General features: G+C 37.5%; 1 protein-coding gene across 1 annotated transcript in view; it reads left to right on the top strand.

Annotated features, from left to right (window-relative positions):
* SPARC (secreted protein, acidic, cysteine-rich) overlaps window positions 1–12,926 on the top strand; it is a 124,236-nt gene that overhangs the window by 65,883 nt on the left and 45,427 nt on the right. The window contains exon 4 of the mRNA XM_075361281.1: window positions 2,010–2,166. Coding sequence (XP_075217396.1) covers window positions 2,010–2,166 — 157 coding nt within the window. The remainder of the gene's footprint in view (window positions 1–2,009; window positions 2,167–12,926) is intronic.

Genomic DNA, 12,926 nt, shown 5'->3' with positions numbered 1-12,926 from the left:
CATACCGATCCCAAAAGACTATGGCCATCAGTTTTCGTCCAAATGGCTGTGGCTTGACATTGTTCGGTCTGGTTGGTGATTGAGGATGAAACCGTTTACTTGACTGCCATTTTCTCTCTGGCGTGTAATACGATATCCATGTTTAAGTGCCGTTAACGATTGAATTAAGGAACTCATCACCTTTTTCTGTGTAGCGCATCAAAAATTCAAAAGCAGATCTCGTTCGGATTTTTTTGTGACGTTCCGTTAAGACGTGCGGCACCCAACGTACACAAACCTTTCTGAAGCCTAAATGGTCATGGACAATGCTAAAGATAACAGCTTTTGAAACTTTACGAAAAAGAAGGGCCAGGTCAGAAATCGTTGAGCGACTATCTTTTCTGATTTCATCATCGACGCGTTTCAACAAATCCTCGGCTATTACCGAGGACCTCTCCGAACGTTCTTCATCGTACACATTGAATCTTTTATTTCTAAACCTTTCACACCATTTCCGGGACGTTTCTTTCATTCATTACTTTATCACTGTGCACAGCAACCAACTGCCTATGAATTTCAGTCGGCTTAACGTTTTGATGGTTTAAAAAACTTATGGCCATGTATTTTACAGTCGTCGGCAACATCGATTTTCCAATTCATTTTGTAACATAATAACTTACACGTAATCAAAGGTACTATAACGCGACAACTTTTTTTTTTTTATCTCTACTCCCGTGGGCCGGACCGACTTGGTGGTATTACGCCACCCAGGGGAGTGTCCGTTACTCTAATATGCCCTCCCCACCTACCGGCTATATACCGGCATGGCAGGTCAGGCCTACAGGTGGCTCTTTTGAGATTTTTTATTCACTATTTTGTCCTTTATGGAACCACATCATACCTACAAGTCGTGATGTGGCCCCAGGATCTTTTGTAATACTCTCTTATCCTAACAACGTATCCCATGGAGTCCTCCGCGGATCATCGAAACCAGCACACCTAAGCATGCTGGCTCTCACTGCTGAGGCTGTTCACCCAACCTAACATACTAATAACCCAACCTTTTTTCATCTACATTCTTTTGTGTTAAACACTGTCTTTATGAATTCAGCAACCTTCCTCCAGTCTTCCTCACTGCTAAGCATGAAGTCCATAGTCTCTTTCGGTGTTTTTCCATGAATACCTACGTCATGTCTTTCCTTAGCCATTTATTACATATTAAAAAGGTATGTTCAGAATCGTCATTCTCCTCGCAGTACATGCACGTGGGCTCATTTCTTTTTCCCACCTTATGGAGATAACCATTGAAGCACCCATGTCCCGTCATGAACTGGGTGTTCGAATAGTCCGTTTCTCCATCCCGCCTGTTAATCCATCCTAATATATCGGGAATTAGAGTTTTTGTCCATCCAGCCACTCCAGCCTCCACCCATCTTTCCTGCTAGATTTTATAGATGTCTTCCCTGACTTCATTTTCTGCTCTCCCTAAAAACCTGTCATTTCTGTATACGGCTATGAGGTCGATAGGAAGCGTTCCCGAAAGCACACAGAGGGCCTCGTTAGATACAGTTCTGTAGACAGATACCACACCTAGTAGTAAACACGACAACTTACAGATGACAATGTAGTGTGTATATTACTAGGGTGAACATGAATGACACAGGTTCGCCAACCTTAAGAAGAGAAATTTCCTAGTGGTCTTTACTTTAGAGATATTCCTCGTATAACAATAACATTTAAAACACCTTTTACTAAAGTACCTTGACACTGATTCATATAGGTTGTGCAATTTTCATTAAATTACATTAAAATCACCTTAATTTTCGGATTAACATTGAAGTCCATACATTTTAGTTTGTAAGTGGGAAACATAAATTTATCAAATATAATTTGACAGATTATTACAGATTTATATATATGAATATTATTTATTACCTGACTTTCTGATAAGAAGTTTGTACTTATTCTCATATATGTAACATTTTAACCTGATTTCATAATTTCTAGTATTGCTGATTACTTTTTTATAGCGCAAGAATAAGAAAGCACACCACAGACACCATAAGATAAGTAAGCCTGAGCCAGAAACTTTTGTTGATGAATTGAATGAAGAAAGAAATATAATTGATGATGATGATCCTGAATATGAAGGCAAAGAAATAAAAAATAATAACATCGTTGAAATCGGTAAGCACATCTTTAATAGTCATTATTTAATAAAATGGTTCTCAAATTGTAGGACATAACTTATCCCAAAGAGGACTAAAAGGATTAGGGTTTTTGTTAGTCTTAATTTTAATTTTTTTTGTTATATAAATATTAAGAATGTATTGCAGCTATATAGTACAAGCAAGTAACTTGTCGCTTCAGTGTTAGAAAATGTACATTGCATAATAAACAAAAAACAATAAGTAGTAATGAAGTTAAATATCTCAGTTGATAGGTGGAAAATATTGTTGTACATTTAGCAATAGTCACTACAGTCAAAACATTATAATTCAGTTTATATCTGAAATGTGTAAGTCCCACAATTTATTACGCTTTAAATTGCCATCTTCCCAAAATAAATCTTGATCTATTCAATAAGCTTCATTAATAAGTAGCTTCTTTATTTTAAGGGCTCAAAAAAATGAGCCAATACAAAATAGGTGAATAAAAATATCTATATTAGACAGCCATTTTAATTTTAAGGTTGGAGCTTTTGTTAAAGGGTTTATATTACAAGAGGAGCTGTTGAGATTCCTGAAAAAATATGTTTTTATATATATTCTCTGACTTATATTTTCAGTCTAGTAACACCCAAAAGCCCCGACGGGGAGTCTTATTCTTTAAGACTTTGGGGGTTGGCGTCCCCACGGGCCTAGCCTCTGCAGCTATTCTTCCCACTATACAGTGAGCTGCAGAACACTTTACATTATATACATATACTACACCAAGAACACTACATATATTACAACATACACACTCACACAATTATACAACAACATCCTACACTGATATTTCTTACATTAACACTCGGTGGTGTTGCGACATCTTACGAAATGCAACCGTAACCCAAGGTGGGAACAAATCGTGCCGATGAGTGAATGGCTCTACGTAGTGAGTCTTGAACGATGTCCTCTGGGCACCAGGGCGAACCCAGTTGTACTTAGCTCTAGCTCCAGTACGCGTGCGCTCTGCTGGAGTGGTCCATTTTTCGCCGGTACTCGTGGGACCAAAATTTCTGATCCTATATTAAATCCCAAGATGGTTGGTGGTCCATCTGAAAAAACCACCAAATTAAGTCTTGCGAAGAGACCTCGATCAGCTTTGTCTGACGAGGATAAAAGTCCTATGGAAGAGAACTACAAATCTTTAGACTTGATCACTAAAAATATTCGATTCGTTGTTCTCCGAAATAGTCAGGAAGGTGGCTCCCTCCAAAAGGTTACACCTTTCCTAATAAATAAAACTGTAACAGGTGCAAGTGGCTCCCCGAAGAACATCAGGAAATTACGCGACGGATCAATTCTGGTTGAAACATTCAACGACGAACAGAGTCGATCAATCTTACGTCTCCGTAATATGGGTGGTATAAATATAAATGCTGAAAGCCACAAAACTTTAAATACGAGCAGGGGTGTAATTTTTTGTCGAGACCTTTTAGATATACATATCAATGAAATAGTTGACGAGCTTTGCCACCAAGATGTTGTTGAAGTGAAACGTATTATGAAACGGCAGAACGGAACAGAAGAACCGACACCGTCTCTAATATTAACATTTAATCTCCCTGTTCCACCAGAAAAGATTAAAGTGGGTTACCTCTCGGTTCAGTTACGACCATTCATACCCAACCCACGGCGATGTTTCAGATGTCAAGGTTTTGGTCACACTACAACATCTTGTACAAAAACTGAGATCTGTGCTCGATGTGCTAAAGAAGGTCACAATGACACTAACTGCGAAGAAAGTGAAAAATGCGCAAACTGCAGTGGTCCACATACAGCCCGCTCCCGAGATTGCCCAATCTTTAAAGAAGAAAAGGCAATTCTCAAAATCTGTACGGAGCAAAAGCTATCTTTCCCGGCCGCACGAAGAGAATACAAAAAGTTAAATAATTCACGGAACCTGGTTAAACCAGATGTATCTTTTGCCACCGCTACATCTAAACAAATTCCTACAAATGTTAATAATCAGCAGTGCGGTACCTACCGGCTGCAATGAGCTTAAAAAACTTGTTCAGATGCTTTCTGATCAAGTAGCTTCACTTACAGCCACTATCTCAGAGCTGACAAAGATGAAGAAAACGTCTTTCGTCGCAGTTAGTGAATCCAACAGTGTGATACACACGAAAGTTCCTGCTCCCAAAGTCGTACCGGCACGAGTAGCGACTATCACAGCTGGCAGTAAGCCACCTAATAATCTCCCCGTAAAGGGAACCCGTATAACCACCACCTCTGGGATGTTAACTGCAGCATCCCATTCAAATAAATCTCCTCCACCATCACCACATTTACTGGAGGATATGGTTGAAGAACCACCCGACCCTAGGGCATCGGAGTTCTTTAAAATAAAAAATAAAAAAAATAAAAACCGAATCACCTACAACTAATTTTTATATAATTTCCGAAACTTAATTTTTTTATTTATTTTTTGACACTTATGAACATTATTCAGTGGAATGTTAGAGGTATTCGGTCCCGCATTGAAGATATTAGAGTACTAGCGCACACACATGATCCACTAATCATGTGTTTCCAAGAAACTCACCTTCTACAACATGACCGAATTACACTCAGAGGATACTTCTGTGAGAAATACGACCGCCTAGTAGACAGTAGAGAGAGTGGTGGAGTAGCGATTTTCATGAAGAATGGGGTGTCAGCTACAAGAATTCAACTAACCACTGTCATTCCTGCAATTGCAGTAAAGGTCTCTATTCCCTTCAAATTGCATATCTGCAATCTGTATCTCTCACCGAACACTGAGTTCAGTGATTTAGATGTCTCAAATCTCCTCACACAAATACCATCTCCATCGTTAATAGTAGGAGACTTCAATGTCCATCATATTTCCTGGGGCTCAACCTTCTGCTCCACTCGAGGAAATATGATAAACAGATTGAGACAAGATTTTGACCTTTGCCTACTGAATAATGGATCACACACATTCATGTCCTTATCAACTGGTACTGTATCTAACCTTGATCTTTCCATATGCTCACCGAATGTGCTCCCTCATTTTAATTGGTCTGTTTGTGATGACTTTCACGGCAGTGATCATAGACCAATTATTATTGGTTTCGGTGTAGACTGCGAGATTAAAAGAAGGCCACGGAGATGGATTGTTGAAAACGCAGATTGGAACGGATACCATAAAGCATTCCAATCTCAGTATAACGATGGAGCGAACATCCTCGACCAATATTCTTCTTTTACGTCCATGATACTTGAGAATGCCAACAGATATATCCCACAAACATCGGGTAATCCTAGACGTCCTTTCGTTCCATGGTGGAACGATGATTCCAAAAATGCTATTAGGAATCGTAGGCTTACAACAGAACATCTAAATTTATACCGCAGGGCTAGAGCGGTGTGCCGTCGAGTATTCTTGGACGCTAAGAGGAATTCATGGACGAAATACGTGAGCACTATCTCACGCACTACTCCCACGTCTACTGTATGGAAGAAAATTCGTGCAATTTTCGGATCACCGAAACAATCTATTCTCGGTCTTATTGATGAAGGAGAACTCCTTTCATCATCCTCGGAAGTGGCAAATAGTCTAGCAAAATCATTCCGCTCGGTGTCTCTCACCTCATCATATAATAACGATTTTCAACGGTACAAGATACAAATAGAAGTATTATCGTTAAACATTGGTGATTCGGTTGGTGAATTAAACACTCCATTCGTATTTAAAGAATTGTTACATGCACTTAAAAATTCACGGGACACTTCCCCTGGACCGGACAACATTCGCCTTTCCATGCTTTCACACCTTCCTAATTCGGCACTACAACAACTTTTGAATATTTTCAACGGTTTATTCTCCGAACAAGTCTTCCCACCCGGCTGGTCAGAAGCATTTATTATACCAGTACTCAAACCTGGTAAAGACCAAACGAACCCCTCAAGCTACCGCCCTATTTCATTAACAAGCGTTTTGTGTAAAATAATGGAGAGAATGGTAAACCGCAGACTTACATGGTACTTGGAGAAACATGGCTTTCTATCTCCAGAAGAGTGTGGTTTTCGACAAGGACGATCTTCTATTGACCATTTAGTGTCACTAGAAACAGCCATACAAAACGCTTTCCTAAATCGGCAGCACCTCGTCGCTATCTTCTTCGATATAAAAAAAGGCGTATGACACAGTCTGGCGACGTGGTATTCTTAACACTCTCAAAGAATGGGTAATCAAGGGCAATATGCTTGCTTTTATCCAGGGATTCTTAAATCACCGAACGGCTCGTGTTCGTGTGGATGATTCGCTCTCAGATAGTGTCATCTTGGAGAATGGAGTGCCCCAAGGTAGTGTATTAAGTTCCACCTTATTTTCTGTAGCCATAAACGATATTACCAAATGTGTGCAGGCTCCTGTCTCATGCTCTCTATTTGCTGACGACTTTGCTATCTACATTGCAAGCCGTTCAGCACCTACAGCAGAGAGACTATTGCAGAACACTATATCTCACCTTGAAGCTTGGTCCAGGATTACTGGTTTCACATTTTCATCCGAAAAAACAAAATGTGCAGTTTTTTCTCGGCTACGAAACCATTCTATTCCGCAAGTATTTCTGAACGGAGAGACTGTTACTATCTCTACTTACGTCAAGTTTTTAGGTTTATTTTTTGATAGCCGTCTTACTTGGGTCAAACATTTAAAAGAACTGAAAACAAAATGTTCCAAACTTCTAGATATGATGCCAGTCCTTACTAACACCAACTGGGGAGCCGATAGATCATGTATGATACGTTTTTACTATTCCTTTGTTCGCTCCCGTTTAGATTATGGTTGTGTCGCCTACTCTTTAGCTCGTCAAACCGTGCTTAAAATGCTGGATAGTGTACATCATGCTTTCCTTCGGCTTGCCACAGGCGCGTTTAGATCAAGTCCTGTCGCAAGCTTACTTGTAGACTGTGATGAACCATCACTTTGGGATAGACGAGACCAGCTCTTATTATCTTATTTTGCTCGTCTCAGAGGACAGCCAAATCACCCGGTTCTTGAGTCAGTCTTTAGAAATCCTAATCTAGGAAAGTATGAGGACCATCCACGCCGTACTGCACCTGTAGGTGTCCGTACCTGGCGTCTGCTGCAGCATATAAATGTTGACACACCGTCATTCTTTCCTACGTATCCTTGCTCATATCCTCCATGGAGAATAAACCTCATAAATTTTAATTTTGACCTGACTACATACAATAAACAATCAACACCATCTATTGTCTTTCAACAAATGTTTCAGTGTGTTCTCTCCAGGATGAAACCAGACGCGGTTGTATACACTGATGGATCGAAACAAAACGATACAGTTGGGTGTGCATTTATTGTCAATGAGAGAACTTATATGTTTGGTCTCCCCGGTATTACGAGTGTGTTTACCGCTGAACTATACGCTATAAATAAGGCTCTAAACATCATTAACCCTAAATATAGAAAAATTCTTATTTCCAGTGACTCGTGTAGTGCTCTCCATGCCTTAAAAAACTTTTATTCTAAACATCCTATCGTCATTGAAATTTATAACGCAATCGCTGAGTTGAATAATCGCAACACAGAATTAAGTTTTTGCTGGGTCCCTAGCCACGTAGGGATTCCAGGTAATGAACATGCAGATTCCGCTGCCAAAGAAGCATGTAACCAGCCTCCTTTCACCACCCGAGTTGCTACTTCTGATTTCATAAACTATGTAAAACAATTATTAAGAGCAAGGTGGCAAGGTGATTGGACGGCTACCATTGATAATAAACTCCGTCAGATTAAAGATTCTGTGTTATCATGGGACTCCTCATACAGAAAACCCCGGCGTGAGGAAGTAGTTCTCTGTCGATTGCGGATAGGACACACGAGGGTCACACACGAGTACCTGTTTACAAGAGGACAACCACCTCTATGCACACGATGCAACTGCCGCGTGACTGTGCACCACATACTCGTGGACTGCGTATGTTATGCGGCATTACGTCGTAAATTTAAACTACCCAGTAACATCCGTTTTAAACCGGATGTTTCTGTTTTTGCGTAGTGTAGGGTTAATACAAAAAATTTAATTACTCTAGTCTTATGTATTGTTTTTGTTATCCGAGTAGCGAGCCTTTTACACTCCCTATCGGAATTTTGTTTTATATATATATTCATATTTTGTTGTTTTTTTTTTGTTTTTTTATGTTTTTTAAATTCGTCTGTGATATTAGTTGTAAGATTTTTGTGATATTAGTTGTAAGTTTTATCCCTTTTTTTTAGTTTTAAGTTTTATTTAGTTTTAATATGATAGTTTTTAACGTAGTTTTAAGTTACATGTTAGTGTTTTTGTTATCTGAGAATGGGCCTTTTACACCCATTCCGGATTTTGCTTACTATGATAGTAGTTTTAAGTTTTAATTACTTTTACTTTTACTTTTATTTTTATTTATTTTTTATTTTCCGGGCGATGATAACGACCGCTCGATTTTCGCCCTAAAAAAAAAAAAAAAAAAAAAAGAAAAAAAACACCCAAAAAATTGAAATAATATTATCTGTGCTATACTCTTATTTTCATTCATTTTGATATTAAATACTTCATAGTTACCTCTATTACAGAAATTAATTGAACTAATCTCAGAATTATTACAAATTTTGCATTTTAATATGCTCCCCTCCTCTATGAATCATGAGACCTTGCCATTGGTGAGGGGGCTTGAGTACTCAGTGATACAGAGTAGCTGGACCGAAGGTGCAACTATATCGGAGAGGTATCTGTTGAGAGCCAGACTAAGGAATGATTCCTGAAAGAGGGCAGCAGCTCTTTCAGTAGTTGTTAGGGGCGTGAGTCAGGACGACTTAAACGGCCATATCAACATCACTCAGTCCTCTGAGTACTGCGCAGCTGAAAGCAATGGAAAACTACAGCTGCTTTTTTTCCAGAAAATGTGGCTCTCTGCATTTTCATATAACAATGATGGAGGCGCCTTCCTTGGTAAAATATTCTGGAGGTAAACTAGTCCCCCGTTCGAATCTCTGGGTGGGGACTACTAAGGAGGGCGTCACCAGAAAATTAAAAAATAACATTCTACGAGTCGGAGCGTGGAATGTTAGAAGTTTAAAAAAGGTTGGTAGGCTGGAAAATTTAAAAAGAGAAATGGACAGGATAAATGTGGATATAGTAGGAATTAGTGAGGTTCGGTGGGAAGAGGAAGGCGACTTTTGGTCAGATGATTTTAGAATAATAAACTCAGCTTCAAATAATGGGCAGGCAGGAATAGGTTTCATAATGAACAAGAAGATAGGAAAGAGAGTAGAATATTTCAAAACACATAGCAATAGAATCATTGTAATAAGGATAAAATCAAAACCTAAACCGACAACGATTGTAAACATCTATATGCCTACAAGCGCCCATGATGATGATGAGGTAGAGTGTGTATACAAAGAGATTGATGAAGCAATTAAACACGTAAAAGGAGATGAAAATTTAATAATAGTTGGAGATTGGAATGCAAGCATTGGAAAGGGCAAGGAAGGAAATATAGTAGGTGAATACGGGCTTGGCGAAAGGAATGAAAGAGGGGACAGACTTATAGAGTTTTGCACAAAGTATAATTTAGTAATTGCCAACACACAATTTAAAAATCATAATAGAAGAATATACACTTGGAAAAGCCAGGCGATACTGCAAGGTATCAGATAGATTATATCATGGTTAAGCAAAGATTTAGGAATCAACTCGTTGACTGCAAAACTTACCCTGGAGCAGACATTGATAGCGACCATAATTTGATGATAATGAAATGTAAATTGAGATTTAAAAACCTGAAGAAAAGGTGTCAGATGAATCGGTGGAATTTAGAGAAGCTTGAGGAAGAGGAGGTAAAGAAGATTTTTGAGAAGGACATCGCAAGAGGTCTGAGTAAAAAAGATAAGGTAGAAGATGTAGAAGAAGAATGGGAGAATGTTAAAAAGGAAATTATTAAATCAGCAGAAGCGAACTTAGGCGGAACAAAGAGAACTGGTGGAAAACCTTGGGTTTCAGACGATATATTGCAGCTGATGGATGAACGTAGAAAATATAAGAATGCTAGTGATGAAGAAAGTAAAAGGAACTACCGACAACTAAGAAATGCTATAAACAGGAAGTGCAAACTAGCGAAAGAAGAATGGATTAAAGAAAAGTGTTCAGAAGTGGAAAGAGAAATGAACATTGGTAAAATAGACGGAGCATACAGGAAAGTTAAGGAAAATTTTGGGGTACATAAATTAAAATGTAATAATGTGTTAAACAAAGATGGTACACCAATATGTAATACGAAAGGTAAAGTCGATAGATGGGTGGAATATATTGAAGAGTTATTCGGAGGAAATGAATTAGAAAATCGTATTATAGAGGAAGAAGAGGAAGTTGAGGAGGATGAAATGGGAGAAACAATACTGAGATCTGAATTTAAGAGAGCATTAAAAGATTTAAATGGCAGAAAGGCTCCTGGAATAGACGGAATACCTCGAATTACTGCGCAGTGCAGGTGAGGAAGCGATTGATAGATTATACAAGCTGGTGTGTAATATTTATGAAAAAGGGGAATTTCCGTCAGACTTCAAAAAAAGTGTTATAGTCATGATACCAAAGAAAGCAGGAGCAGAAAAATGTGAAGAATACAGAACAATTAGTTTAACTAGTCATGCATCAAAAATCTTAACTAGAATTCTATACAGAAGAATTGAGAGGAGAGTGGAAGAAGTGTTAGGAGAAGACCAATTTGGTTTCAGGAAAAGTATAGGGACAAGGGAAGCAATTTTAGGCCTCAGATTAATAGTAGAAGGAAGATTAAAGAAAAACAAACCAACATACTTGGCGTTTATAGACCTAGAAAAGGCATTCGATAACGATAACGTAGACTGGAATAAAATGTTCAGCATTTAAAAAAAATTAGGGTTCAAATACAGAGATAGAAGAACAATTGCTAACATGTACAGGAACCAAACAGCAACAGTAATAATTGAAGAACATAAGAAAGAAGCCGTAATAAGAAAGGGAGTCCGACAAGGATGTTCCCTATCCCCGTTACTTTTTAATCTTTACATGGAACTAGCAGTTAATGATGTTAAAGAACAATTTAGATTCGGAGTAACAGTACAAGGTGAAAAGATAATGATGCTACGATTTGCTGGTGATATAGTAATTCTAGCCGAGAGTAAAAAGAATTTAGAAGAAACAATGAATGGCATAGATGAAGTCCTACGCAAGAACTATCGCATGAAAATAAACAAGAACAAAACAAAAGTAATGAAATGTAGTAGAAATAACAAAGATGGACCACTGAATATGAAAATAGGAGGAGAAAAGATTATGGAGGTAGAAGAATTTTGTTATTTGGGAAGTAGAATTACTAAAGATGGACGAAGCAGGAGCGATATAAAATGCCGAATAGCACAAGCGAAACGAGCCTTCAGTAAGAAATATAATTTGTTTACATCAAAAATTAACTTAAATGTCAAGAAAACATTTTTGAAAGAATATGTTTGGAGTGTCGCTTTATATGGAAGTGAAACTTGGACAATCGGAGTATCTGAGAAGAAAAGATTAGAAGCTTTTGAAATGTGGTGCTATAGGAGAATGTTAAAAATCAGATGGGTGGATAAAGTGACAAATGAAGAGGTATTGCGACAAATAGATGAAGAAAGAAGCATTTGGAAAAATATAGTTAAAAGAAGAGACAGACTTATAGGCCGCATACTAAGGCATCCTGGAATAGTCGCTTTAATATTAGAAGGACAGGTAGAAGGAAAAAATTGTGTAAGCAGGCCACGTTTGGAATATGTAAAACAAATTGTTAGGGATGTAGGATGTAGAGGGTATACTGAAATGAAACGACTAGCACTAGATAGGGAATCTTGGAGAGCTGCATCAAACCAGTCAAATGACTGAAGACAAAAAAAAAAAATATGCTCCAACTACAGAATCCATCAATTGTACAATTTTGTTTTTAATATCAATAATATCCTTTCCTTTAATAATTGTGTTTGTGTCATATTGTTCTGGTACTGATTAAATCTTATATCAGATTTGATTGCAAGTTATTCATGTAAATTAAAATAAAGTAAACCCATAACTGATTGTACTGTGCCAGTCTTTATGTTTGTCCAACTAAAATCAAATTCTCTGATTACATCGGTTATATTTTTTGAAATCTCTTTTCCAAGTATCAGTCAAAAAAATTTAATATTCTCTTTTTTAAGTTTAACTAGTAAAATTGTAGAACCCATATAGTCGTATACCTTTCTTAAATCAAAAAGACAGCAGCTGCCCATTTTGAACTAATCAGGACGTACTTTCTTTTTTAGTTTTATTGAAGCTGCCTCTGCAATTTTTGCTGTAAAACTCAAACTGACTTTTATTATTAATTTTTTGTCACTTTGAATCAATCATAGAGCTATCTTTTAATAAATATTTTAAATAGCTTTGAAAAGATTAATTATTTTGATTTGAGAAGATAAAGTCTCTTTTATAATAGATATCTCCTCCCATCCTGTTGAATTCATTGTTTTAATAATTTATTATCTTAACTCTGCCGGTTTCTTTTACTGGCTAAAGTGAAAGTAGATATAAAATCTAAATTTTCAAAATGTTTTTGAAGTTAGTAAAACTTTCAGAAAGCTAACTATTTTTTGAAGATATTTTATAATAATTTGTTGCATGATTCTACTTGGGCACTTCTTGCTTAGATATTATAACAATAATTGAGCAATGAAAATGGAGAAAATTT

The sequence above is a fragment of the Lycorma delicatula genome, chromosome 3, assembly GCF_047948215.1.
Source record: "Lycorma delicatula isolate Av1 chromosome 3, ASM4794821v1, whole genome shotgun sequence".
NCBI classification, from domain to species: domain Eukaryota; kingdom Metazoa; phylum Arthropoda; class Insecta; order Hemiptera; family Fulgoridae; genus Lycorma; species Lycorma delicatula.
This window is presented reverse-complemented; position numbering and strand designations above follow the sequence as displayed.